General features: G+C 42.0%; 1 protein-coding gene across 4 annotated transcripts in view; it reads left to right on the top strand.

Moving 5' to 3' along the window:
- Positions 1-25,364, top strand: part of LOC101466889 (protocadherin-1) — a 230,540-nt gene that overhangs the window by 43,185 nt on the left and 161,991 nt on the right. Inside the window, exon 4 of one of the 4 annotated variants that reach the window (XM_076890130.1) lies at positions 12,934-13,770. The exons of the other annotated variants lie outside the window; for them this stretch is intronic. Coding sequence (XP_076746245.1) covers positions 12,934-12,951 — 18 coding nt within the window. The 3' untranslated portion in view covers positions 12,952-13,770. Of the gene's footprint in view, positions 1-12,933; positions 13,771-25,364 lie in introns of those variants that run through there. 4 annotated transcript variants of the gene reach the window in all.

Raw genomic sequence — 25,364 nt, 5'->3', positions numbered from 1 at the left:
AATGTTTAATAAGCTCATTGCAGCATTTTTACACTCTATATATTCGCCTGCTGTTAAAATATTCAGTTTTTCCTCCAGGCGTGTGAGGAAAACTTTAAAACTGCAAAAATGGAGACATTTAGATACAAAAATAACACTTTTATAAAGCGAGATTCAACATTTAACAGAAGCAATAAAAATAATGTAACTTTAGTTCTATTATCACACAACTGGCAACAAACTGAAGGCACTGATGGTCATGCAGGTTAACATGGAGCACACAAATCTCTGCTGTTGGCTTATTTAATCAGGCTAATTTAACCTGCAAACGAAAGTTTAACTCAAAGTTCAGAACAAGCTAATTATTTATCTGGTGGAGTTGAAGATGTTAAGACTTTTGTTGCCTGGAAGGACGGGAATAGAAATGAGTGCACATGTAGTCTTCACTCATGATGAGGGACAGCTCAGATCAGAGAGGCTGAGACAGTTTGGACATGTGCAGAGGACGGAGAGTGGACATACTGGACAAAGGATGATGAAGATGGAGCTGCCAGGCAGGGGGAGAGGAAGAGCTCAGACAAGATTCATGGGTGTAGTGAAGGAGGGCATGCAGAGAGTTGGTGTGACAGTGGGTATATGAGACTCCTAAATGGAGCTGCTGCAAGAAGAAGTAGTTACTGTGTGAGTACTAATGATACTACAGTAAAAGTAATTTTAGTACTAGTACTGTGTCTGTTCAACAACAGGACATTTCACCTTTTAAACCACTTTTTAACCATTTATAGTTTAAACCAAGTGTATTGTTCCTTTAACTGTGACGTCATCATCAATCATCACACTGTAAAATGAATACATTAATGATGCAGAGTCAGCCATTAACAGTCTCATGGGTGCTCGCCACTCTGGAAGTGTTCAAATATTCACTGCAGCAAGTACACAGTGAAACTCGGTCTGTGGACAAAAACACGACCGAAGCAATAAATGAAGGTAAATACAGTCTTTTAATTTTGCTGCTGACAGGAGATGAGCGTGACAGACGGTCTTCAGCAGAAGCAACAGCCCCAAATAAATGTTGGTTATATATATTGATTGCATTGAGAGAGTGGAAAATAGTGACAGCAGGAGCACTGATCAATCAGCAGAGTCGTTCTGGTTGTGGAGGTTACACCTTGGAAAACATCAGCTCGCTTCAGTTACAGACCGGTTATTGGGGCAAGTATTTGGTTTTCATTTGTGTGTTTCCACCAACACTTCCTGCTGTATTTCATATGGGAAGTGCCTGAATTCGTATGTCTAAAAGGTTTCTTGCAGACACATCTTGGATGCATAGCAACGGTGAGGATGCAGTCTGGGTTCGTCTGACGTCTGCCATGAATCTGTGATCGAGGAGCAGTGCTGCTGCTGTGACGTTCCTCACAGTGTCATCGTATCTTCATTTACTCCGCAGTCAGTCAGTCAGTGCTGTCCTGGTTGATGCCTCCATGATGACAGGAAGTAGGATGTATGTGTGTGTGAGAGAAAGAGACAAACAGCTCTTTAAACACAAACAGGAGTAATGACGCATACTGTTTGTGTCTCGTGTTACCTTGTGTGTTTCTGACATTTCCCATGACACCTTTCAGTTCAGAGCCACCAGCACAAGAGTAAGTGAGTTATGAGATGGTCATTATTTCTGAAATGTAAACTTTTATTCTTGAGGAAAAGACAATAGAGATTTGAAGTCTCAGTTTATTAAAATAAATCTCTGAGTCTGGCTACTTAACCTTAACTGCACCTGTACATGCAGTACTTTAGGTACACTCCCTACTTTCTTGATAGTGTGATTCGGTGTTGCCCCAGATCAAATATGGTAAGTGTTACATTTAATATACATTTCACTGTGATCATGGCATTATTTACACTGTATATAAAAGATGAACATAGCTACTCTGACACTTTGTCATCCTTGTGTTTTTACTCTAGATGTAGTAATTATGGGAGTGGGATTACATCAGGGGCAGGCTCTGAGCTGTGACCTGCAGTGAGAGTACAGAACAGGTGGAGGTGAGCCTGGAGAGGTGGAGGTACGCTCAGGAGACGAGATGAAGGAAAGTCAGTAGAAGCAAGAGAGGGAGACGGATGGAAAGGTGAGCATGCAAGGACAGAGATAATGTTTAAATATCTCGAGTCAATCATCCAAAACAATGGACAGCACACAAGAAAGGTGAAGAAGAGAGCACAGGAGTGGGTGGAGACAAGTGTCAGGAGTGATTTGTGACAGAAGGAGAGCAGTAAGAGTGAAAGGGAAAGTTTACAAGGTGGTAGTAAGACCTGCTGTGATGTTTGGTTTGGAGACCAATGACAAAACGACAGGAGGCTGAGGTGGAGATGTTCATTGGAAGTGAGCAGGATGGATAGGATTAGAAATGAGTTTTTCAGAGGGTAGGCTCAGAGTCGGAGAGGTGAGGCCAAAGGATGATGAAGATGGAGCTGCCAGGCAGGAGGAAAAGAGGAAGACCTCAGCGAAGATTCATGGAGGGTTGGTGTGACGGTTGAGGACAGGGATAGGGTGAGATGGAGGCAGATGATCTGCAATATTCATAGATTTAGCAATATGCAGTGTGAAAATATAAGCATGGAATTGAACTCACAACCTACTGCTGCTATTGATCTCTGATCAGCGCAAAAAAAACTGGGTTAGCATATAAACCAGGACAAACACTCTGGACCCAAGTTTCTGGGTTACTTGGCACATGTGCACACACACACACACACACTGGATGACTGACACGTGTTTGTGTGCCTCAAGGGGAATCAGAATATCGATTGGCCTAGAACATGATGAGAAATGTTGTGCATGTGTGTGTGTGTGTGTGTGTGCGCGCTCTGTTGAGGAGATAACACATCATTGACAGAGTAATGGAGGGGAGGGAAATGAGTGTGTTTAACAACAGAGTGTGTTGTTGCTGTTGTTGTTCGATTATCTTTGCCTTTCTATGATGAAACATTAGTATCCCAATGGGAGTGTCCTCTACCGGGATGACAGTACCCTCCACAGAGGGTCAATGTTTGGAGTATAGAGACGCTGTGAATCATGTGACCGTAGCTGGTCATTCTTCACTCATCTGTGTGTGATTCAGATGTGTGTGTGTGTTGTTAAGTACAACCACAAACTGTCAAATCAGATTTTTTTCTCCTCTGATTGAGACTGTTAACCCAGTGCTGGCGCTCTCTTTCTCCATAACCTGCACAGTTCGCTGCATGAAACTCACTTTTATGTTGGGCAACACACAGCCTGAAATCTTTCTGAGTCAGCAGCCTGCTGTGACTGAATGATTCCCGAAACCCTGAATTTTATGACACTGACAAGGAAACTGCATTTATGCAGACCGCTCGCATCAAGGCTGATACTAGATCCACTTAATGAGGCTGAGTGCTGATACTGATCTGCCACTTTGGAACAGTGCATCCCTGCTTGTTCTGCTGTTTGACAAGGCCGAAGGGAAGGTTTCACTTTCAGAGGTGGTTTCACTCCAATATTTCCACCAATGCAGTCTGTTAAAGGAAAATCTTCCTCTCTGGGGTCAGAGGTCGCTCCCATGGCGCTCCTGGGGTTTGGATGCTGCAGGTGGTGCTGGTTACCAGGCGACCAGGTGTTGGGTGATTGATGAGGGTCTTTTTATCCTTTTCCTGCTAATGGATAGGAAGTGACCACCCACAACCTTTGACCTAACTGACCTCCTGAGCATGCTGTGTAGCAAGCTGAGTACCTGTCACACACATACACACTCATATACGTACTTTCCCTCCCTCTCTCCCACACACACACACTCGCAGTCAGTAATGAGGCAGCGAAGCCAGCAGCTCTCCTCTGCTCTCTTTCATCTTCTCCTTTTTCCACATCCTGCTGGTTTTGCTCACGCTAGCCTGAACATGGGAAGGGGATGGATTTCGGTTGTTTCGGCCTGACACTGAGAGGTCAGCAAGAGGATGAGGATATAGCACGAGGCGCAGTATTACAGTTCTGCGACTTTGCGGTTTAAGCATCAAAAACTTTACTCAGTGTAAGTATGGTCAATCTTCCCTTCAAGGTCGCTTTCTCTCACACCTCTGCATCACTTCAAGTCTTATTTCTGTCCACTTGGACTTGTGCCTTTGTGATGCATTATAGTCTCTCCTCCCCCAGATCAGAAGGGGCTTCAGCTTAGGTTTCATGCTGGGGAAGGCAAAATGGTCCCCGGGAGGCAAGTCAAGTAGGTGGTGAGCAAAGACTGTGATGATGTGGTCAAAAAACAGAGGCGCACATTGGACTGATACAATAGAACCCATGTTACCCAGCTGAGCCTGGTGGACGAATTCAGTGCACAACGTCATGAATGTGGGGTTGACGGCGAGCAGCATGCTCCTGGCCACTCTGTTCATTTAATGAGCTGCCTTTGGGCTGAGATACTGTGGACATATGGAGTTAAATCAGGGCCATAATGTTTGTGTAGTTAAAAGAAAAATTTGAAATCAAAAATATGTAAACTGAAAGCAAAAGTCACATTTTTCGAGTGAACTTTTTAAAAGAAAGAGTTGGATTTAAAATAAAATCAAACGTTTTGAATATTTGTATTAACTGAAAACCCAATGGTTCTTTTATCTATTTCTCTGAGTAGACTTTATTTAAAAATTTTCAGTAATCTTTTTTTCATTATTATTATTTTTAAAAAAATCTATTCAGTCTCAGATTACATTTTTTCAGATTCAGATCTTTTAAATTAATGTACAAAAAAAATTCTTCAGGTTCGGATTTTTCTCTCAGCTTCAATTTTTTTTTTTCACTTTCAGATCTCTATTTTTCAGTTGCAGACTTTTGGCCCTGTTCTGGCCTGGTGGGCGTGGCTACACAGAGAGGGGCGGGGAATCATGAGTGACAGCAGACCGCTGCAGGCTCAAGATGGTCCATTTTTCATGTTGCCTTCAGGAAACCTGGAAATGAACATAATTTATCAAACACCTCCTGCACTGTATTATTTGATAATGTTTAGAAAACATGTCATGCATAACTGCTAAAAGTCAGTTACTAAAGCTCTTTCAAGCAGTAATGTGTACAAATTACGCCGTAACTGATCAATGTCTTAACCAAGACAAGAACTAACAGACTTAAAAACTCCTTTGTCCCACACGCCATCAAACTGTTTAACTCCTCTCTGGAGGGGAGAGGGAGGGGAAACAGGAGGACAAAGGAGGGGGGAACAACTAAGCTGTAGTGCCTCTTCACCTCACTGTACAATACCTTGTGCAATACTTTTTGTAAATAGTCAACAGTGCAATAGACTCAATACTTGAAATGTGCAATTCACTTGTATTTTTATTTTTTATTCCTATTTATTCTATTTATCCCCTTTGTATATTTTATTTATATTTGTCTCTGTATTTATATATGTGTGTGTGTGTGTGTGTGTGTGTGTGTGTGTATATATATATATATAACAATTCTGTAACTGTAACTTCGGTCGTTGCTGTGCTTTTTGGAAGTCGAATTTCCCAGAGGAACCCACCCGAGGGATTAATAAAGTTCTATCTTATCTTATCTTATCTTATCTTATCTTATCTTATGAGACGTTTTCCCAGCCACTACGTGAGAAGTGGTCATTTCCCATGCTCTCAAAGTAGCGCGCATTGTATCGGGTGGGGGCTGCTGTTAACTTGTCCCTCAGTGAACGATGGCGCGAACAATCAGGTGAGTTTTTAAGTTTGGAACAATTACACTGCAGTCTGTGAATACTACGAATTTAAGAAGTGGCTATTGTTACGGTTAATTTTTCGGCTATTCTGTTTTTTTATTTTATAACGTTTTTTGCTGAAATGCTAGCTCAACAGAACCAGATAATGGATGGATGAGAGTCTTGCAATAAATTGCTGTAGCGCAGGTGATGAAGACTGCATCCCAAGCCCGATTAGTTATGGAGTCTTTTAAAATGTTTTCCATATTTTTGGGGAAGGATCAAATTGTTAATATTACTTTACCTTTCGAAGTAAGTTTCAGCCGAAAATGATAGCGAGGCGTTTCTGTTGAGCTAGCAAAAAACGTTATAAAATAAAAAAACAGAATAGCCGAAAAATTAACCGTAACAATAGCCACTTCTTAAATTCGTAGTATTCACAGACTGCAGTGTAATTGTTCCAAACTTAAAAACTCACCTGATTGTTCGCGCCAGCAGTGTTGTTGGAAGACGACGCCATCGTTCACTGAGGGACAAGTTAACAGCAGCCCCCACCCGATACAATCCGCGCTACTTTGAGAGCATGGGAAATGACCACTTCTCACGTAGTGGCTGGGAAAATGTCTCATAATTGATCAGTTACGGCGTAATTTGTACACATTACTGCTTGAAAGAGCTTTAGTAACTGACTTTTAGCAGTTATGCATGACATGTTTTCTAAACATTATCAAATAATACAGTGCAGGAGGTGTTTGATAAATTATGTTCATTCCCAGGTTTCCTGAAGGCAACATGAAAAATGGACCATCTTGAGCCTGCAGCGGTCTGCTGTCACTCATGATTCCCCGCCCCTCTCTGTGTAGTCACGCCCACCAGGCCAAAACAGGGCCAAAAGTCTGTAACTGAAAAATAGAGATTTGAAAGTGAAAAAAAAAATTGAAGCTGAGAGAAAAATCCGAACCTGAAGAATTTTTTTTTGTACATTAATTTAAAAGATCTGAATCTGAAAAAATGTAATCTGAGACTGAATAGATTTTTTAAAAATAATAATAATGAAAAAAAGATTACTGAAAAATTTTAAATAAAGTTTACTCAGAGAAATTATAGATAAAAGAACCATTGGGTTTTCAGTTAATACAAATATTCAAAACGTTTGATTTTATTTTAAATCCAACTCTTTCTTTTTCAAAGTTCACTCGAAAAATGTGACTTTTGCTTTCAGTTTACATATTTTTGATTTCAAATTTTTCTTTTAACTACACAAACATTATGGCCCTGATTTAACTCCATATGGACATTGTGGACAGTCAGTTGTCATGTGAAGGAAAAGCGACCAGTGTGATGTACACAGAGTGATATAAAATTAGTAGCTGTGCTTGAAGCGGTCCAAAGATGCACAAGAACACGACCTTGAAGGGGTGTGATCTTTGACTTCTGATTAATCGTTTTATGAATGCAGTTTTTGAACTTTATTACTGAACCTCACAAGGCTGTCACGATAATTTCCCACACACCGTCGGCTTGTTGCTATTGGCTTTCAGCAGTGATATTCAACTGGTGGGTGGACTGACAACCTGTCAAGCTCAAGAGGAGGAGGTGGGTGGAACTCGATGATTAGTCTGTTCCCCAAACAAGCAACATTAATTAACCCCGGCAGGTAAACAGGAAGCGGATGGGGTGCATCTTAATACTCTGTGTCGATACGTGTGAAAATGAACGTGAGGTCCCCCCAGAAAGCAGCTTGTTAATTATCTCATTTAAAATGATGAAATTGAAACTTGAACCCCACAAATGAATTAATTAGCCTAATTGTTGGCGGCTGTGTGTGTGTGTGTGTCCCCCACTTAATTTAGTGTTAATCAGATGAACTGAATATACACACAGCTATTAAACATTTCTGCAGAAAAACAAAGATTTGGGTGTAATTATGAATGGTGCTTAAAAAAACAGTGCAGCCAGGACAAATAGAAACTTTCTGCAACTCTGCTGGTTGACTTTTATAACAGCCAAAAATTAAATGACACATGAACAGCCATCTGGAAGGAATTAAATCAGAGTAAACACTGATTATATGATAGGAAGCCGGTCAGCTGTGATGTGTGTGTGTGTGTGTGTGCACTTTTTTGTAGTTAATGAGGTAAAATATGACAAACAAACAGCACAGCGGTCATTTAAATCTGCTTTACTGTCTCATTTATAAGCTGATGGAACCACAGGGGCTCATTAGAGTTGATGAGTTTGTGAAGTTTGGGCCTCAACAGGCTGCTATGACCTCCGACCTTTGACCTTCTCTTCTGATGTGATGTGTATTGGCTTTCTGTAACGTTGCGTGATATAAGATGTGAGGCTAACACACACACGGAGGCCTCCCCTTTACATTCCACTGACAGTTGCTCTAATGAGATAGAGGAAGGGGATGGAGTTAAAGGTCACGCTCCGGCTCGGTGGTCGGCAGGCGATGACGGATTCCTGTCTGTAGTGGAAGTCGGGGGTCAGCCGGCGGCAGACACACGGGGTCAAAGGTGGAGCGGTGAGATGGCAATGATGTTAAAGCGTATTTGCAAATCTGAGCTGACAGTTAAAGTGAATTTGCTGCATTTTAGAAAAGTGTGTCATTTGTTTAAATTTGTTTAGCGTGAGCACGAGGAATACAATGTGCATGATCTTCCTGTTGTTCTCTCTATTGTCTGTCTTAAAAACAGCATTTAACAGCATGTCTTTATGTTCTACTCAGCACTGCTTACTGCAGTCGTTCCTCCAAAACTGTACTGGCCATTAAAATATATCTTTTCCGTTCAAAAAATTGTTCGTACTTCATCTGAATATCAGGTTTTAGTAGTCGTCAGTATTTAAATCTGCCAAATTAAAATGAGCAACTTCCAAAGTTAGGAAGCTGTTGATGCCGAATACCTAGATTAGCATACTAATGTAATGCAAACTCTAGTCGAATTACCAGAATATATGCAAAAGGAAATGCAAATAATTGCCGGTTTTCATCCACTACCATCCTGCGTATCTCAGGATTTGGCTCATTGAGTTTATAAGTTTTGCAGAGGAAGATGCTTCAATGAGTGAACCGAAACAGTGGGGGAAAGAAGCTGCAGGAGCATGAGTAACATGATTAAATAGGGCATTTCCTTTACTAATTTTTTGACTACATTAAAAATGCAAACCAAAAATGATGGATGGAAATGTACCGAGTGCTTCCTTGTATACTTGTGATGGAGATTTCCACTAGATCTTCCAGAAAACAGATTGAAAATGCCTCAAAAGTTCAGCACAAGTTCATTTGAGGCTTAAGTCCATTGCTGTGTCAGTTCACAAACTAATGGTTGAGCACATACCACATAACCACAGTCACTTTGATTCCTGTGTCATATCCCACTTTCACTGGCCTTTTCTCTCTCTCAGGAGTTATAAGCAACGGCTGTTTATGTTTCAGTGATCATTCAGATGTCTGACTATTCAAATTTTTTAAGATGGGCTTGAAAAAAATATGAACCTTTAGGTAAACTATGCAGCCAGAAGTATTTGGAGACCTGAGTCGTCCTGTGGCTGCTTCTGCTTTTTCTCTTTTAATCTTTCTTCCAAAGGTTGGATAGGTTCTGTGGATTTGTTGGAGGTCCAGTGTAGATGTGAGAGTGAGGCCTGGCAAGCAGCTGTCTTTCATCTCAAAGGGCTTTGATGGGTTTGAGCTCAGGGCTCTGTGCAATATTAAAATTATGCTGTAACATTAAAATTACCCTTTAGTTGATTGTCATAGAAGGCAGATATGGGTGTGCATGTGCTTCTGCAACAAAGCTCATCAATCACCAGATTTTCGTAGATACTGAGATGGGCTTTATAGAAAGTATCTCATTATGTCCAACACTGATCGAAAGGTGAAAAGTGTTTTTTTTCTGACTACATCACAGCTGCAAACACATGGTTTCACTGTTCTATACGCCACCACCTTCAGGAGACCCAACGGGGCTCTGGTGCTTTGCTGGCTTAGGCTACGTCCACGTCCACACTAGCCCGGATAAATTTGAAAACAGTGTTTTCATCTGAAAACGCTCCGCGTCCACACTAGCGTTTTCAGTCGTTTTCACAGAGTTGTGCATCCACATTGAAACGGCCGAAAACTTACGTTCCAGTACTGCGCATGGGTGAAGAACAAGAAGATTTGGCCTGCCTCAGTTCTGTCTGCCGCTTATTTGCTTTCCAGCTCTTTGAAACGTTGCGGCAAAATGTTGAGGAAAAGCACCAAGTTTTTTAAATGGACTAACAATGAGGTGGAGTTGTTGCTGCGAGTAACACAAAAGTACAAAGTTGCAAAAGCGAGTGAGAGTTAAAGAATTTGAAGAAAAGCTATCTGGAGCATGTACAAACTGATATTAATCTTTAATAGGGCTGTCAAAATTCAGAGCAAACAAAACAACTGCTGTATAATGCCCTCCGCTATCTTAGTGTAATTGGTCACATGACTACATCACATGACTAAAATGTGCCATCGTTTTCGAAAAGGCTCCGGGTTCGCTGTCCACACTGCGACGCAAAAACAGTGTTTCCAAATGTATCCACTATGGAGTTTTCCTTGACCAAAATGCCATCTCAGTGTGGACGGAAGGCCAAAACTGAGAGACAAAAATGTGTTTTCAAATGAAAATGTATTAGTGTGGACATGGCCTTAGCACCAGTCAGAGGTGTAAGTCCTGACGGGCCGTTTTCCACTGCATAAACTTGCTTTAGGGACGTATAATACCCAGGCACCTTCCGAGTAAGATGTTTCGGGCATATCAAACTTGCAAAGACACCATGGGAGACTCACAACACACTGGAAACATTGTGGCTCGACTGGCTTGGGAATGCCTCAGATCCCCATGGAAAAGTTGGGGACGGTGGCCTGGGAGAGGTCACCTCTGCTCGGACTGCTGTGGAAAACGGCTGGATGGAATAACAAACTATAGAACTGTGTAATTGGGTGATTTAGATCATTACATTCTGCTCAGGCTCCCAAAAAGCCTTGATCTGGCTTTACTGCAGTGTTAACGGCGCCCTGGATGATGTGCACTGAGCTCCCTGTGCTCTCTGTGGCAGCGGATATGTGGGATTTACAAGGACTCCACTCACATACACAGAGGTGTATCTCAGATGTCAGTCAGAGGCCATCTGCTGCTGGTTTCTGTCTCTTCTGACTCAGCACATCATCTCTCCTCTCTCTGTCCTTTCACTGTGCATGATAGCTCTCACGCCCCGCTGTCCTCGTCTAACAGTGAGCCAGGCAGTTTTCTTCAGACACAATGAACTGAATTCTCAGCCTGCAGCGACTACCAAGCGACAGATCTGCTCAATTTATGGAATCATGAATCACAGCGAGAGCAGACACGACTCAGAATACAGTTTGTGTGGTTTACAAGGCGAGCTGAGCATTTTGCACTGCACCCAGCGAGCAGCCAGTCCTCGCTGCGGCAATCAGAATGGTGATCAGAAATTTACCAATTTGCTAGTAAATTTACACAACAGATTAGATCGGGTCTGGAGCGTGTTGTCGGCCGTGGTGGCTCTGAGTATGTGAACATGTCAGCTGAGCAGAATGTGTGAGGCTGAGTGACAAACCGGCGATATGAACAGCAGAGCACAAGTGCAGCTGTAGGACATGAACAAAATAGTAACATTTGCAAATAAAAAATAAAACCCTTTCTAATGTCTGTCAAACAAACCTAATCTTTTGTTTGCTAAGAAGACCACGAATGAACCCCAAAGTCTATTAAAAGTCCTGAGATTGACCCTTGATTACAAATGTAGATTGTTGGCACGATTCTACTACTACTACCACCTGTGTTATCTCAATAAATGAGCACACCTGAGCAGAAAATCTTTACATTTGGTTTTAGATTATAAAACCTGAATCCAGTTCAGAAAGACTTCAGCTTCCCACGCTCATGCAAAACACAAAACCACATTCAAATGAAGTCCAGTCCGGACCAGAGAGTAGCTTGACCTCCGCCATTTGAGACAAACGTGCCCTCCTACTCCTGAACTCCCAGTTTACCCTCCAGCCTCCCACTGCCCCGTTTCCCCCTTTGTCTGGCCATTTAACGACACTCTCCACCTTCCCTGCTGTTCTAACTATGCACCCACACACCCCCTCTCCACTTCCCAAAAGGCTTCCTTTTGTGGTTAACCGGCTGATCACATTTGTTTCTCAACAGGCTGCTCAGGAGGTGAGCTGGTCAGTGTTGCTCTCCTTCTGTTTCTCCTCTATTCAGTCCCAGTTTAAAGGGGAAAAAAGGAGCCACCAGCTTCTAAAAGAAACGTACAGTTTACTCTGAAGCCAGTTTCGTTTTTTTTATTTATCTAGCTTTAGGCAGCACTTTGTATGGTGCCGTGGTTGAAGCCTATATAAACGCAAGTTGTACCTGAAGTTGATCCACAGAACTGAGTTGAAGAGCCAATTTGAAAAGAATTACTGACAAAAATCAAAGCTGCCGCAAAAATGGAGGCTCTGAAAGAAGCTGAAATGTCATTTTATTCAGAAGCTCAAACTGAAATATCAGTGCTCAGAGGAGCTGATGTGGCTTTGTGAGTGCCACTGACGTGAAGTAACCCCAGAAATAACAACAATGATGAAAAATATCCAGAACAAGCACAATGAAATATGGGAAGATGCTTTGAATTGTCTATAAACAGTGAAAAACAGAACAACATATTGTGGGTGTGCTCTTTGCAACAATCCCACTACTAAATATGAATGAGATAAAAGGAGAATGTGTGGAGTATTAACATTTATTCTGTGGACTGTAGACATGATGATGTGTGAATCCAGAGCAAGAACAGAAGAAAGGGAGGTGGAGAGAGGTTTGGGAGGGTGGCTGCTTAACTTCCTTTTCTTTCTTTTCCTGAGCGTGAGACAGAATACGGGCAAACACGGCGCCTTAAGAGGTACCGCTGGAAGAGATTAAGGTTTTTCCTTTAATTAGAAGAAGCATCCTCTGCCTGCTTGGAAATTCACTGTTGTGAACCACATTAACCCCTGGATTGCAGTACCAGCTGAATGCTGTGTCTGATTTTTTTCTGTTGCTAAAAAGCAAGACGAAGGGTTAGAGAACATTCAAAGAATCCTACTAAGGAGGTCAGAGGTCACGTGTAGAGATCAAGTCATATCGTACAGAGCATAATAAGAAGAAGCAAGTAACTGTAGAAGGAACTGTCAGTGTTCTGCTTGTAATTCTGCGTCTGTTTGGATATGATGTTTCCACTAATGATGTCTGACTTTTTTTTTTAGTTCTTCCCTGTCAGCTGATGCAGCATGAACACAGCAGCAGTAAAGAAGCACAAATATGAAATTATAGGCCTGATAACCAGTGATTATCTTGATGTTTTGTTACACTTTATTCTTACAAATGCAATTGTGGCAATAAAGTGTAGGTTAGATTGTTGAAGGTCCGCTTGTCCACCGGTTTGTTTCTAATGTTTAGCCACGATAAGTTTATGTGTAAGTTGCTAACTGTTCAGAGCAGTTACCAGCCAGCTGAGCTCTTCTTGTTGAACAGGTGTTCTAAAAGTGTCTCCTGTATCCGTTGTATGTTTGGATAACAAACATTGTCACTGTGGGGCTGGCCAAACTGTACATGTAAGTCAGTGAAGTCATGCACTGACCTCATTTGTTTGTATAAGCAAGCTTTCTGTCTAATTCGTCATCTGTATTCACGTCCTCAGTCAGTGCACAGTCCAGCTAATGTCAGGGTGTTGGTTTTCGAGTGCTTCTGTGACTTGTTTTGTAGATAAACCTTTCCTATAATTCTATAATTCATAATCTTTATAATCTTTATAATCTCTTCTGCTATTTGCACATTCTTTACTGTAAATTCCTAAGTTAATTTGTAAATTTTGTAGTAAACTGTAAATTGTAAATATTGTAAAACTTTTCTTCTGTCATTTAATGGTCGGGCATTGTACAGCTACAAGCATTTCACCCCCATGTCATACTGTGTATGGTTGTGTGTGTGTGACAAATAAAATTTGAATTTGAAAATTTAAAGTCTCGCAGTGACACGCTCAGTCTGAGGACTGCTAACATCCCAGGTCCAGCTGAACCATTAGACAGATAACTTTTGAAATACTTTCTGTAGAGTTGGTTTGGCTGCACTGATGGTTAGCTGTTGGAAATGAAACATAAAAGTTGGGTTTTCAGTTTATTTTGCCATACAGAAAGTATTTAAACATCAAATCTCAAGAACATCTCTTGAGGAAACTAAAGTTTGGGGTCATAATCAAATGCTAATGGTATTTTTTTTTTTAGGCTAGTGTCTTTTAACAGCTCATGCAGCAATAATCAAGCTCCCATTATGTGTTTGTTCACCATCTGTACTGCATGACCTTGACACAACATTAATATTCTAACGTGAAGAGCTGAGTACAAAAGCAGAGAGCTGATAACAGTGGCAGCATTCGAATCTCTAATGCTAACAATGACCGGCAGCATTAATGTGAATGTTTCTGAGAGCCCGAGATAATGCCTCATGCTCCCAAACACGGCGTGTGCACGTACAGCTTGCCCTGTTCCGTCCTGCCGCATCTATATTTAGCTGCCGTTCGATCCCCGCGGTGTGTCAAGCAGTCGATAAAATCAGCCGCTCGCCGTCGGACATTGTGTCTGAACATGATCCACCTCCAACCCGCCCAGCCTCCATACGCACCTCTACCTCCGCCCCACCATCGAGCAGGAAGTGTCGGCTTCTGTCTGAACGCTTCCTCCTCCCGTCTATCTGTACAGATGAAAAACGAGGGCTCGCCGCTTGAGATGGAGAGATTTCAGTCCGCTCAGGTGTGGAGGTTTAATATCAGCAGAGTCACCTTCACGTCCACGATCAGTCAGCAGCAGCAGGCAGAGGCGGGGAGGTCAAAGGTCACAGAACATATCTCAGTGAGCACTGAACGATGACAGAAACAAGTACAGGGGGAGGGGGGCTCCTAGAGGTCAACTTACCATATATTTGTTTATTTTCTCTTTTAATGTCAGATCTTTTGTTTGTCCTTACGTTTTCTTTTTTTCATCTTTACATTTTTCAAAATCAGAGATCCTTGGGTTCATGCTGCATGTTAATGTCTTCTTTCAATATAGTTTCAAAGAGGTTTCCAAACACTACAATATAAATGCAGTTTCCCATAAATGTTTCTTAAAAAAACAGGTAAATCTTTAAAAGTAAAAACCTGAAACCAAACTGAACACTGTGGCTTAATGCAGTCATTCTTCCCAGAACAAGCCAACTTCACATTACATTTACAGTGTAAATAGATGATATGATATAATGATATGAATATAAACACAGTGCAGAAATCAGTTATCTGCAGGGTGGAGAGGTTTGGCATGTACCATGTGACAGTTCAAGCGTGCAGCAGATTGCTAGTTAGTAGTTTAGTGCTTTAACAAGTCTGAATCTGATCATACTGTTGTTAATAACAGGCTGCTTATGTAGGTTAGTTTTGTAGTGAACCAAAAATGATCCCTTACAACACAAACAGATGGAGCCTAAATGATTAACAGCACTTAACATTGAACATGACTCCATCTGTTTATTGCTTGTTAACCTTTTTAGCTTCCTTAGCTAAGCTTTTATATTACCATTGATGAACCTCATTTGATTGAAACTTTGATATCTAGACATTCAGGTCAAAACAGTTTGGACTTTGCATAATTTTGGGATCTGTGGTGAAATTGTGGAGCATGGCTGGTCAGAGCAGGATGTTGATGCCTTAGAAGGTTATCGGGAATCAGATAAATTTGAATTATGGCAAGGTTTTTATTCAGATAACCTTTTAATCATACCTCATAACTATAAAAAGAGCAGAGAAAAACTTACCTGACCTCACCTGGTAAACAAACCTGGCCAATCAGGCAGTGAAAGATTTAAATTGTTAGTTTTTGGTTATCTGGAAGTTATTCAGCAAGCACCGAACTGTGTATTTTTTTGGTTCTGGGCATTTAATAGCATCACTATGAAGACTCATTGCCTCCTGGTGATCAGCGTTACCTAGCAGTATTACAACATGCTTTCTAATTTGACTTAAACTTTATCCTAAACAATGTAATTTGCTGGTGCCTGGTTCAGTTTGATATGTGAATCAGCTTTTGCCAACCTTCCTGTGAGTCTTGGATGTCTCTCTGTCAGAAGAGATCAGATGAAAGTTAGCTGATCCGTAGAAAGAACCTGGGTAGATTTGTCTATAATGCTATAAGACCTCCGTCTCTTCTTACTGCTTTTTTACCCTCGCAAAGCTCAACTAAATCTCACAAACTCCCTTTTTCTGCTCTAAAAACAACTTCCAGGAGTCAACTGAGCCCATCACAGAAACAGGAGGACAGTTCACATGATGACGTATTCTGTCAACTTCTGAAAAGTCCAAAATTTCTGAAAATGTTGAGGTTTGGTGAAACATGACAAAAACACCTCAATCCTGCCACAACAGGCCATATCACAGCTGCCAGTCAGAGCAGCAGGTGTTGTATTAACAGTTATAGCAGATGTTGAGTGAGTGAATCTAGATCGGTTCAGATGATTTTGTAGGAGTGGATGATGATGGCGACATGCATGATTCACCGATTGTCTGGTTTTGGTATATATCTTATGACTATTGCTTCTTTTATTAATTTTGTTCTTTTGTAAGGTGACCTTGGGTTTTTGAAAGGCGCCTTCAAATAAAATGTACTATTATTATTATTATTATTATTGTGTGTGTGTGGTGGAATGCGTGGGATAAAACACATCTACACCCACTCTAAGTTGCAGAATGTCAGTTTAATCGGTTGCATCAGCGTTACATGCGGCTTCAAACCTTCATACCCTGGACATAGCGAGATCACCAGGTTGTTGCTGGGAAGATGCAGGAAACAACCACACAAAGCCACTCTACCAAGCATTTTCCCACTGCGAAGAAAGGACCACAGATTCTAGTTTTTGTACATCTTGACTGGTCCACTATAACAGTAATATCAATCACACCCACTATCTGTCATGTAGACCCTTCTCTCACCGTCGAGGGTTCACGGCAGTGACCAGCCCTGCTGTATGTATCCCCCCCACGGATAACGTTAGCACAGCTCTCTCCCATCTGCACTACACTGTGAGCAGACAGTACCAGACTCACCCAGTGGGAGTACACATTTTAATCAAGCTTGCTTAAAGACTGAACTTCCCAAATTTGTACTGCAAATGCAATGTTTCACCATTGAGGAAAGCTCACCGGAACATGTCTATTCCAACTCAAAGCAGGCAGAGCACATCCTCAGCCTGTCAGACCATCTCTCACTGTTCCTCATCCCGCCATACACCCCCCTCAGGAAAAAAACAACCCAGGTATTATTAAAACTTGGCCTGAGGGTACACTCTCTCTGCTGCAGGACTGCTTTGCACTCACAATAAAATGTATTTGAACACCTGGATCTTCAGCAATACACAGAATCAGCACTGTCCTACATTAAGTTCTGCACTGACAGTGTCACGGTTGATAAATGCATCCAGGATTATTCCAACCAAAAGCCCTGGCTGGCTAGAGAAGTATAGACACTCCTGAGAATCCACAATTTTGCCTTCAAGTCAGACAATAGGGCCTGGGTCTCTAGTGCATCGCCAAGTGCAAAAGGCAACACATATGTGACTGTCAGTGCTTGCTCATTTTGAGACAAAGAGGACCCACACAGTTATGCAACCCTCATTAACATCTAGCCTCCTCACGCTCACATGAAGTGATGTGCCTACTTAAGATGGGGAATGCAAGACAAGCTGCTGGTGTACTTGGGAAGGTAAAAGCTTGTGCTGACCAACTCTCAGGGTTTTTAGCCAAGATTTCTAATCTTCTCTCTGACTCAAGTTATCATGTCACCTTATCTCAAGTCAGCTATAATCTCTGCCTTAAAGAGACCTATCAACAGACTAAATGGCTACATAACAACAGCACTAACAGAATCTGAGTACATCAAAGACTCTCTCCCTGCTACCTTTGACCCGTATCCGTTTGCTTATAGAGACAACAGACCGACAGAGGACACCATCTCCACTGAGCCGTTTGGAATACCAGGGTCAGAATGCGCTTTGATGATTACAGTTCTGCTTTTAACATAAATATCCTAGTTTGAAAAGTTGTCTGAGCTAGACCACCCATCCCCCCATCTACGCTTGGATGAAAGACTTTGTTACTAACCACCCACAAATAGTCAAGGTGGCGCCCACTGTTCCTCCACCCTCACACTTAGCAGTGGCTCTGCTCAGGGATGTGTGTTGATGACACTGCTGTGGTTGGAGGTGACAAGTCACCATAAAGATGCCAACGCTGTCTGGGTGGAGCTCTGATAATAACCTGGCACTCAAAACCAGTGAAACCACTGACTACAGGAGAAATTTCTGGGATCCTCCTTCACAGACGACAGCCTCCTACCATGCCATCATTGATGCCACTGATGTACTGAATCACAGTGTGGTATGTTGCTCAGTGGCAGACAGGAAACCTTTGCGCAAGGTTATCAACACCGCCCAGAGAACCGTTTGCTGCCGATCGCCCTCCCTAGAAGACTCTCAGTGTCTCAGCAGAGCAAAGAAAATAATCAAAGACCCTTCCCACTCTGGACAGCACTTGTTCACCTCCTGCCCTCAGGCAGTGCAGGTGCATAGAGAACCAGACAAATAGCCTTGAAAACATTTTCCCCCTGGGCCATCAGAACTTTCAACAGCTTTAAATAAAGGAGTGCAATAGCTATCCTGTAGTGAGTGGCACCCCTTTAAAGCCCAGTCATGTGTGAAACGTGTGGACGTGCGTCTGTGCTTAATGCCTTTGTTTTTACTGTTTATTATATTTGTTTTTAAATGTTTTACCTACTGTTTGTACTGAACACAAGAGCTTTAGTAGTACTGTCAGTAGTAGTGTTAGTATTGGTATTATTATTATCTAACATACAGGTGTCTAACTGCTTAAAATATCAGGTCACACAACAAACAAATCAAGCAAGATGTTCCTGCAGATGTTTTCAAAGGAAGAAGCTTTACCACAGAAAACCGGTTCCCTACAATACACCGGATCAAGATTAACGGTGAAACTATTATTGTTTCCAGGATCAGAGAAAAAGGTATGCACTCCTTGAAAGACTTGGATCCTTTGTTCCGCTGCCTTGGCCAGACTACTTGAACGGCTTCTTTTAAGTTGTTTTATGAGCTGAAAAAACATCAACGAGTTTCTCAGAGTTGTCCAACAGGTTCCAGAACTCTGTAATTCCCATGTTTGGTTGCTTATAAATATAATCCAACAAAGTCAATCAAATAATCTTGTGTGGAACATCCCTAACCATAGTTATCTTGTCTTATTAATCAGTCATTAAATATATTAAATGCTGTATACATTCTAACTAAAACTGAAAGACGGTATAGTTTAAAGTCGATGTTGGAAGGAATGCAGTGAAAGGATTGGTCAGAAAAAGCTTCAAGCTTTACCAGGAAGCTGCTGTTTATTTGCTGTTCCAGGCAAACAGCCTATGATGTTTCTCTTAAACATTTCATAACTTCACAAGTTTAAAATCATAGCCATGATAAGAAACTCTTCACCCTAACGTCATTTTGTGGTAGCAGTTACAAAAAGTACCATCTCTCCTTCCTTTTATCTGACTGGGTTGTCACTTGAAATTCACACCTGAGGGCGACATGTGATCTGCATCTAGATAAGAACGAAGGCCGGAATGTATTGCAATGGTATTCGACTCTCACTGTGATCTCAGTGTCCTTAAAGAAGATCTTCAAGTTCACGTGTTATCCGTGTCTTAGTGCTGTTTCATGACTGAGCCAAGTATCAGCAGATAATAACTCTCTTCTTGCAAAAAAGAGCATATCCGGATACGGCCACGGAAAGGAACTGTGTACATGATACAGTGGGGTTCAGCTTGGAGTATGATTGGAGGATGTGTGCCATGGAGCCGGTGCATTGAGTCCTCACAGCTGGATCTGGAGCAAGTTCTCACAAATAGGGATAAATATATATATTTGGATAAGTGGAAGAAATAGGATGGATGGCTAGGTAATAAATGTCATTACACTGTGTTTCACATACAACTCCCAGAAAGTTGATTCTGTTCATCTGAATGTTGCATTTTCTGTGGGAGAAATGTTTCGTCAAAATGAGTGATGACATATTTCTTCCACTGAAAACGCAACGTTCAGATAAACAGAACCAACTTTCTGGGATTACCTGGATGACTGAGCAAGAATCAAGACACTGCTACAGTGCAGTTTGCATTCATACTGCACTGTAGATGAAAGACTCAGTACTGATTACTGCACCATTCTCTGTGACAAGAGGGGCCTACTTAGATTTGCAGAGAAGCGCCTGTTTTTAGAAATATATTGTGACCAGTGCTTGTGACCAAATGGAATCGAGTTCTGTGGGAAAAACACGGATTAAAAACACGACCTCCCAAGTCCATCAGACTGGTATATAAACCTGATGAACAATGCACAATGTGAGCAGCTGTTACTTAAATATCCAGCTGAAGCTTGAAGTACAGTGGGGCAAAAAAGTATTTAGTCAGCCACCGATTGTGCAAGTTCCCCCACTTAAAATGATGACAGAGGTCAGTAATTTGCACCAGAGGTACACTTCAACTGTGAGAGACAGAATGTGAAAAAAAAATCCATGAATTCACATGGTAGGATTTGTAAAGAATTTATTCGTAAATTAGGGTGGAAAATAAGTATTTGGTCACCTCAAACAAGGAAAACCTCTGGCTCTCACAGACCTGTAACGTCTTCTGTAAGAAGCTTTTCTGTCCCCCACTCGTTACCTGTATGAATGGCACCTGTTTGAACTCATCATCTGTATAAAAGACACCTGTCCACAGCCTCAAACAGTCAGACTCCAAACTCCGCCATGGCCAAGACCAAAGAGCTTTCGAAGGACACCAGGAAAAGTATTGTAGACCTGCACCAGACTGGGAAGAGTGAATCTACAATAGGCAAGCAGCTTGGTGTGAAAAAATCAACTGTGGGAGCAATCATCAGAAAATGGAAGACATACAAGACCACTGATAATCTCCCTCGATCTGGGGCTCCACACAAGATCTCATCCCGTGGGGTCAAAATGATCATGAGAACGGTGAGCAAAGATCCCAGAACCACACGGGGGGACCTGGTGAATGACCTGCAGAGAGCTGGGACCAAAGTAACAAAGGTCACCATCAGTAACACACTACAACGGCAGGGAATCAAATCCCGCAGTGCCAGACGTGTTCCGCTGCTGAAGCCAGTGCATGTCCAGGCCCGTCTGAAGTTTGCCAGAGAGCACATGGATGATACAGCAGAGGATTGGGAGAATGTCATGTGGTCAGATGAAACCAAAGTAGAACTTTTTGGTATAAACTCAACTCGTCGTGTTTGGAGGAAGAAGAATACTGAGTTGCATCCCAAGAACACCATACCTACTGTGAAGCATGGGGGTGGAAACATCATGCTATGGGGCTGTTTTTCTGCCAAGGGGACAGGACGACTGATCCGTGTTAAGGACCGAATGAATGGGGCCATGTATCGTGAGATTTTGAGCCAAAACCTCCTTCCATCAGTGAGAACTTTGAAGATGAAACGAGGCTGGGTCTTCCAACATGACAATGATCCAAAACACACCGCCCGGGCAACAAAGGAGTGGCTCCGTAAGAAGCATTTGAAAGTCCTGGAGTGGCCTAGCCAGTCTCCAGACCTCAACCCCATAGAAAATCTGTGGCGGGAGTTGAAAGTCCGTGTTGCTCGGCGACAGCCCCAAAACATCACTGCTCTCGAGAAGATCTGCATGGAGGAATGGGCCAAAATACCAGCTACTGTGTGTGCAAACCTGGTAAAGACCTATAGTAAACGTTTGACCTCTGTTATTGCCAACAAAGGTTATGTTACAAAGTATTGAGTTGTATTTTTGTTATTGGCCAAATACTTATTTTCCACCCTAATTTACGAATAAATTCTTTACAAATCCTACCATGTGGATTCATGGATTTTTTTTTCACATTCTGTCTCCACCAGTTGAAGTGTACCTCTGGTGCAAATTACTGACCTCTGTCATCGTTTTAAGTGGGGGAACTTGCACAATCGATGGCTGACTAAATACTTTTTTGCCCCACTGTATCTTGGTATCAAGTGCAAATGGCAGTCAAGACAGAGCCCTGCAATCTCAAAGTCGTGACAAATGTGAAAATGTATTTGCTTGAATCATAGCGTCCTAGGGTATTGTGGTTGTTATTTTGTTGTTTGCTTGGTAGATTACAAAATAGAAGGGCTGAATGGGTTCTATTTTACTCCGCTGTATGTTTGGATGGATGAATCCCGGGTGTGTTGTTGTGTGGCCTACATGGAGCCACTTTGTCTTCTTTCTCTGCTGCTGCCTTTTCCTTCCTCAGCCAAACAGCTATACAGAGACAAACTGTTACACTTGCGTGCACACACACACACACACACTACAGTATGTTTATATATACATCCCTTTAACTCTTGCTGTATAGCAGAGCAGCTGGGCAGAACCTGCCCTGCCACTTTCACTTGTGTGCTGTATATATCTGTTTCTGTGTATATGTGCAGCGTGTGTCTGTGTGTCAAGTGTGCACTATCACAGCACACTTGAGTAATTAATTTTCAACATGGCTGGGTTTTCACCATGGCTGGCTGTGTGTGTGAGTGTGTGTGTGCAGTAGGGAAGGTAGCTGCTGTCAATACTAATTTGGTACCAGAGAAAACAAATGTATTTAATCCCTGGTTGTCTTGTCCTGTTTTGCTCTCCCTCCCTCTCTCTCTCTCCGTCTCTCTCTCTCTGTCTCTCTCGCTGTCTTGCCTTCCACCTCACTCGCCCCTCGCTCATCCCACCCCTCATCTTGCAGGCTGATGGCCATTAGCACTGCAAAGGGAATTTTAATGTAACGCCGGCTTTAGTGGGAAGGGATGAATATTTTAAAAAGTGAAACACTGATTGTCTGATTGTAGCAATAAAAGAAGGACACATCTGAAGAGCGCACACATACACTTAAACACACACGCGCAGGATTGTTTGTATCCGACACACTGAAGTCCTGTGTGGTTTCACCAAACCGGTTCAGCTGGTCTGACTGAAGATCTGTTTGTTTTGTCTCTGTGTTGCCTTTACGTCCTGTCAGAGAGCTGTGATGAGAAATGTTCCCATGGTTACGGCTTGAAAGCCTTCACTCGAGCTCAAACAACCCGAGATCGCCCTCCTGCTGCTCCTCAGTTGGCGCCGGGGTTTCCCATGTCATTTTTATCCCCGTCTGTCTGAGTGTTCATATTAGTAGTGCTTACACTCTGCCGTGCCTCGGTAATATTCCAGCAGTTAACCACCTCCAATATCACATTACATTCACTGCTCACCATTTCTATGCTAATCACACTTCTATTTTATTGTTGCTCATAAATTAATGTGCTTTTTTTATACTGTTACATTCATCTGCCATCATTACTGGCAACTCTAAGTGATAAACACAAAGTAGCAGTAACAGATAGTCACCTTTAGTGACCTTAAAAAAAATCAAAAGCTTGAACTTGAAATATGCTTTAATTAAAAAAGAAAGTCCATCTGCTGAAAGTGGCTTTCACTGCGGGAGCTCTGTATGTGTATAAAGGCAGACTCATTGGCTTTGGTAGAACTGGAGCGGAGCTGGTGCAGTTCCACCTGTGAAAACTTCATAAGGACCACCATTAAAAAATGCAGAACTGTAATCAGTTTATCATTTTACCAGACTGAAAATCAGCTCGTATGGATTAGTCAGCATCACCCAGTCAGTCAGACTGAGCTCCACAAGGAAGAGCTCAGTCTGACTGACTATCATAACCGCAAACAATTCACCGGCTATGATTATGTTGGGCTTCCTGCTAACAGCACTCGCTCATTCTTCACACACCGTGACCAAATATGCCTGAATTTGTGGAACTGCTTGTAAAGTCATGCAGAAGACATATGCTGCGTTCCCAGCCAACAGAAAAAAACAGACATAAAACATGGAGTCTGCGATGTTTCACATGGTGCAGAAATGTATGCAGGTAGTGTAGGTGGCCTTTATATATGTTATGAAGAAAATGTTTTTGCTGCTTAGTAAAAAAGTAAAATCACAGTTCAAGAGTTTAAACAACTTTTTTTCCCCTTCAGAAATATGCAGTTGTTTTTGTACCTTTTAAAACACACAAAAGAGCACAGAGAGAAGAGCAACAGGTGAGCTTGAATGATTGTCTGTTGTTATGGAAACAAGGTGCGCAGTCAGCTTTTTTTTTTTCCAGAATAGAAAAAAAGCCTCGGGCAGCACTTTCTCCACAAACACACGAACTGAACCTCACCTGCTCTGCATTCAAGACATTTGAATTCTTCTGAAAAGCATTTGAATTGAGTTTTAAAGCATCTGTGGGAGAAAGAATGACATCCTGACAAACAGCAGGAGACAGAGAGGTGTGGGTTTGAGCAGGTGCTGTTTTCTCTGTGGGCCTTTGAAGAAGTCTGATTATTCTCAACTTTATGCTGTGGTTGAATGTGGAAGATCAGGTACGAGGACTAAAGAGTGCAGGGGTCATTCATTCTTTTAAAAACTTTAGGGCTGAAAAATGAAGCCAACACAGAAATGCCAAAAACTGTAGTTCCTCTGATGGCCACTAGACTCCCACTTTCAAAAGCTTGTGTGTTAAAGCTCATTTAGCCTTCTATATAAAATCTATGGTTGTTGAATTTTTGTCTTTTTAAAAACTGAGGTTACATTTAGGGGTTGGCCTCTTTGACTGACAGGTGGATGCCTGCTCGATGTCTGCTGAGGGTTCACCTGAGCTAAGTGGACCTCTGGTGTATGTTACTGCAATTATGGGTGCTGCGAGGTTAATTGTACTAGCAGATCATCCAAAAAGTCAAAGATGCAGTTTTTTGTATGATTAGTTTTTTTTTAAATTTACGGATAAATAAGCCGTGTCTGAGTCTGTGTGATGAACCTGTGCAATTTATAGATGCAGCTTGTTAACCAAGCTGATAATGAAGCACTCCACCCATTTGCCCAATTATAAAAACTATGTCTGTGTAGAGTCAGCAATTTTTATTTTAAGTGTGTGTGTGTGATTCCTTGTACTGAACAGGCTCTGCTAGCAGGGTACTGAGTGATGCCATATGAGTGCATAAAGGAGTGTGAATGACTGATGCTGCAGCAGCACGAAGCAGGAGCCTGTCTCACAAAAGCAATTTCACAAGCCCTGCTAACGTGCAGACTGGAAATGACAGGAATGTAGCATTTCACAAATAATGGCTGTAAATCTCTCCAGTCCTTCAACACGCCTCCATTCAAACACAAGGGTAGCTTTGTGTAATATATGTTTGATAAGTGAAATGGGTCAAAATAAATGAAGAGTGAATAATCTCATGGATCAGATCTGTTGAAGAAGCACCCTCAGCACCAGTATGTGTTTCATGTTTAGCTGGAATTTTTTGTTTGTCATGCTGGTGTTCTCTTGTTGATTCCAATCATATTCTGTAATTCTGACTAGATTTCAGTTAGAGACTGAGCCTGGGGGCATGGTGGTGTGTTTTGTGTGATGAGCCCGACACACATGTGCGACCATGCAAAGTCACACACCTCGGTCTTTAGTTATTCATCTGTAGCAGCCTCTGCTTCTGCTGACACCAGCAGGAATCTTTAAAAGCGAGGAACAGCGCCGTTTCAGC

This window comes from Maylandia zebra, linkage group LG2 (genome assembly GCF_041146795.1).
Source record: "Maylandia zebra isolate NMK-2024a linkage group LG2, Mzebra_GT3a, whole genome shotgun sequence".
Taxonomy (NCBI): Eukaryota; Metazoa; Chordata; class Actinopteri; order Cichliformes; family Cichlidae; genus Maylandia; species Maylandia zebra.
Note: the sequence above shows the minus strand (reverse complement) of the source record. Positions and strands in the feature narration are given on the sequence as shown.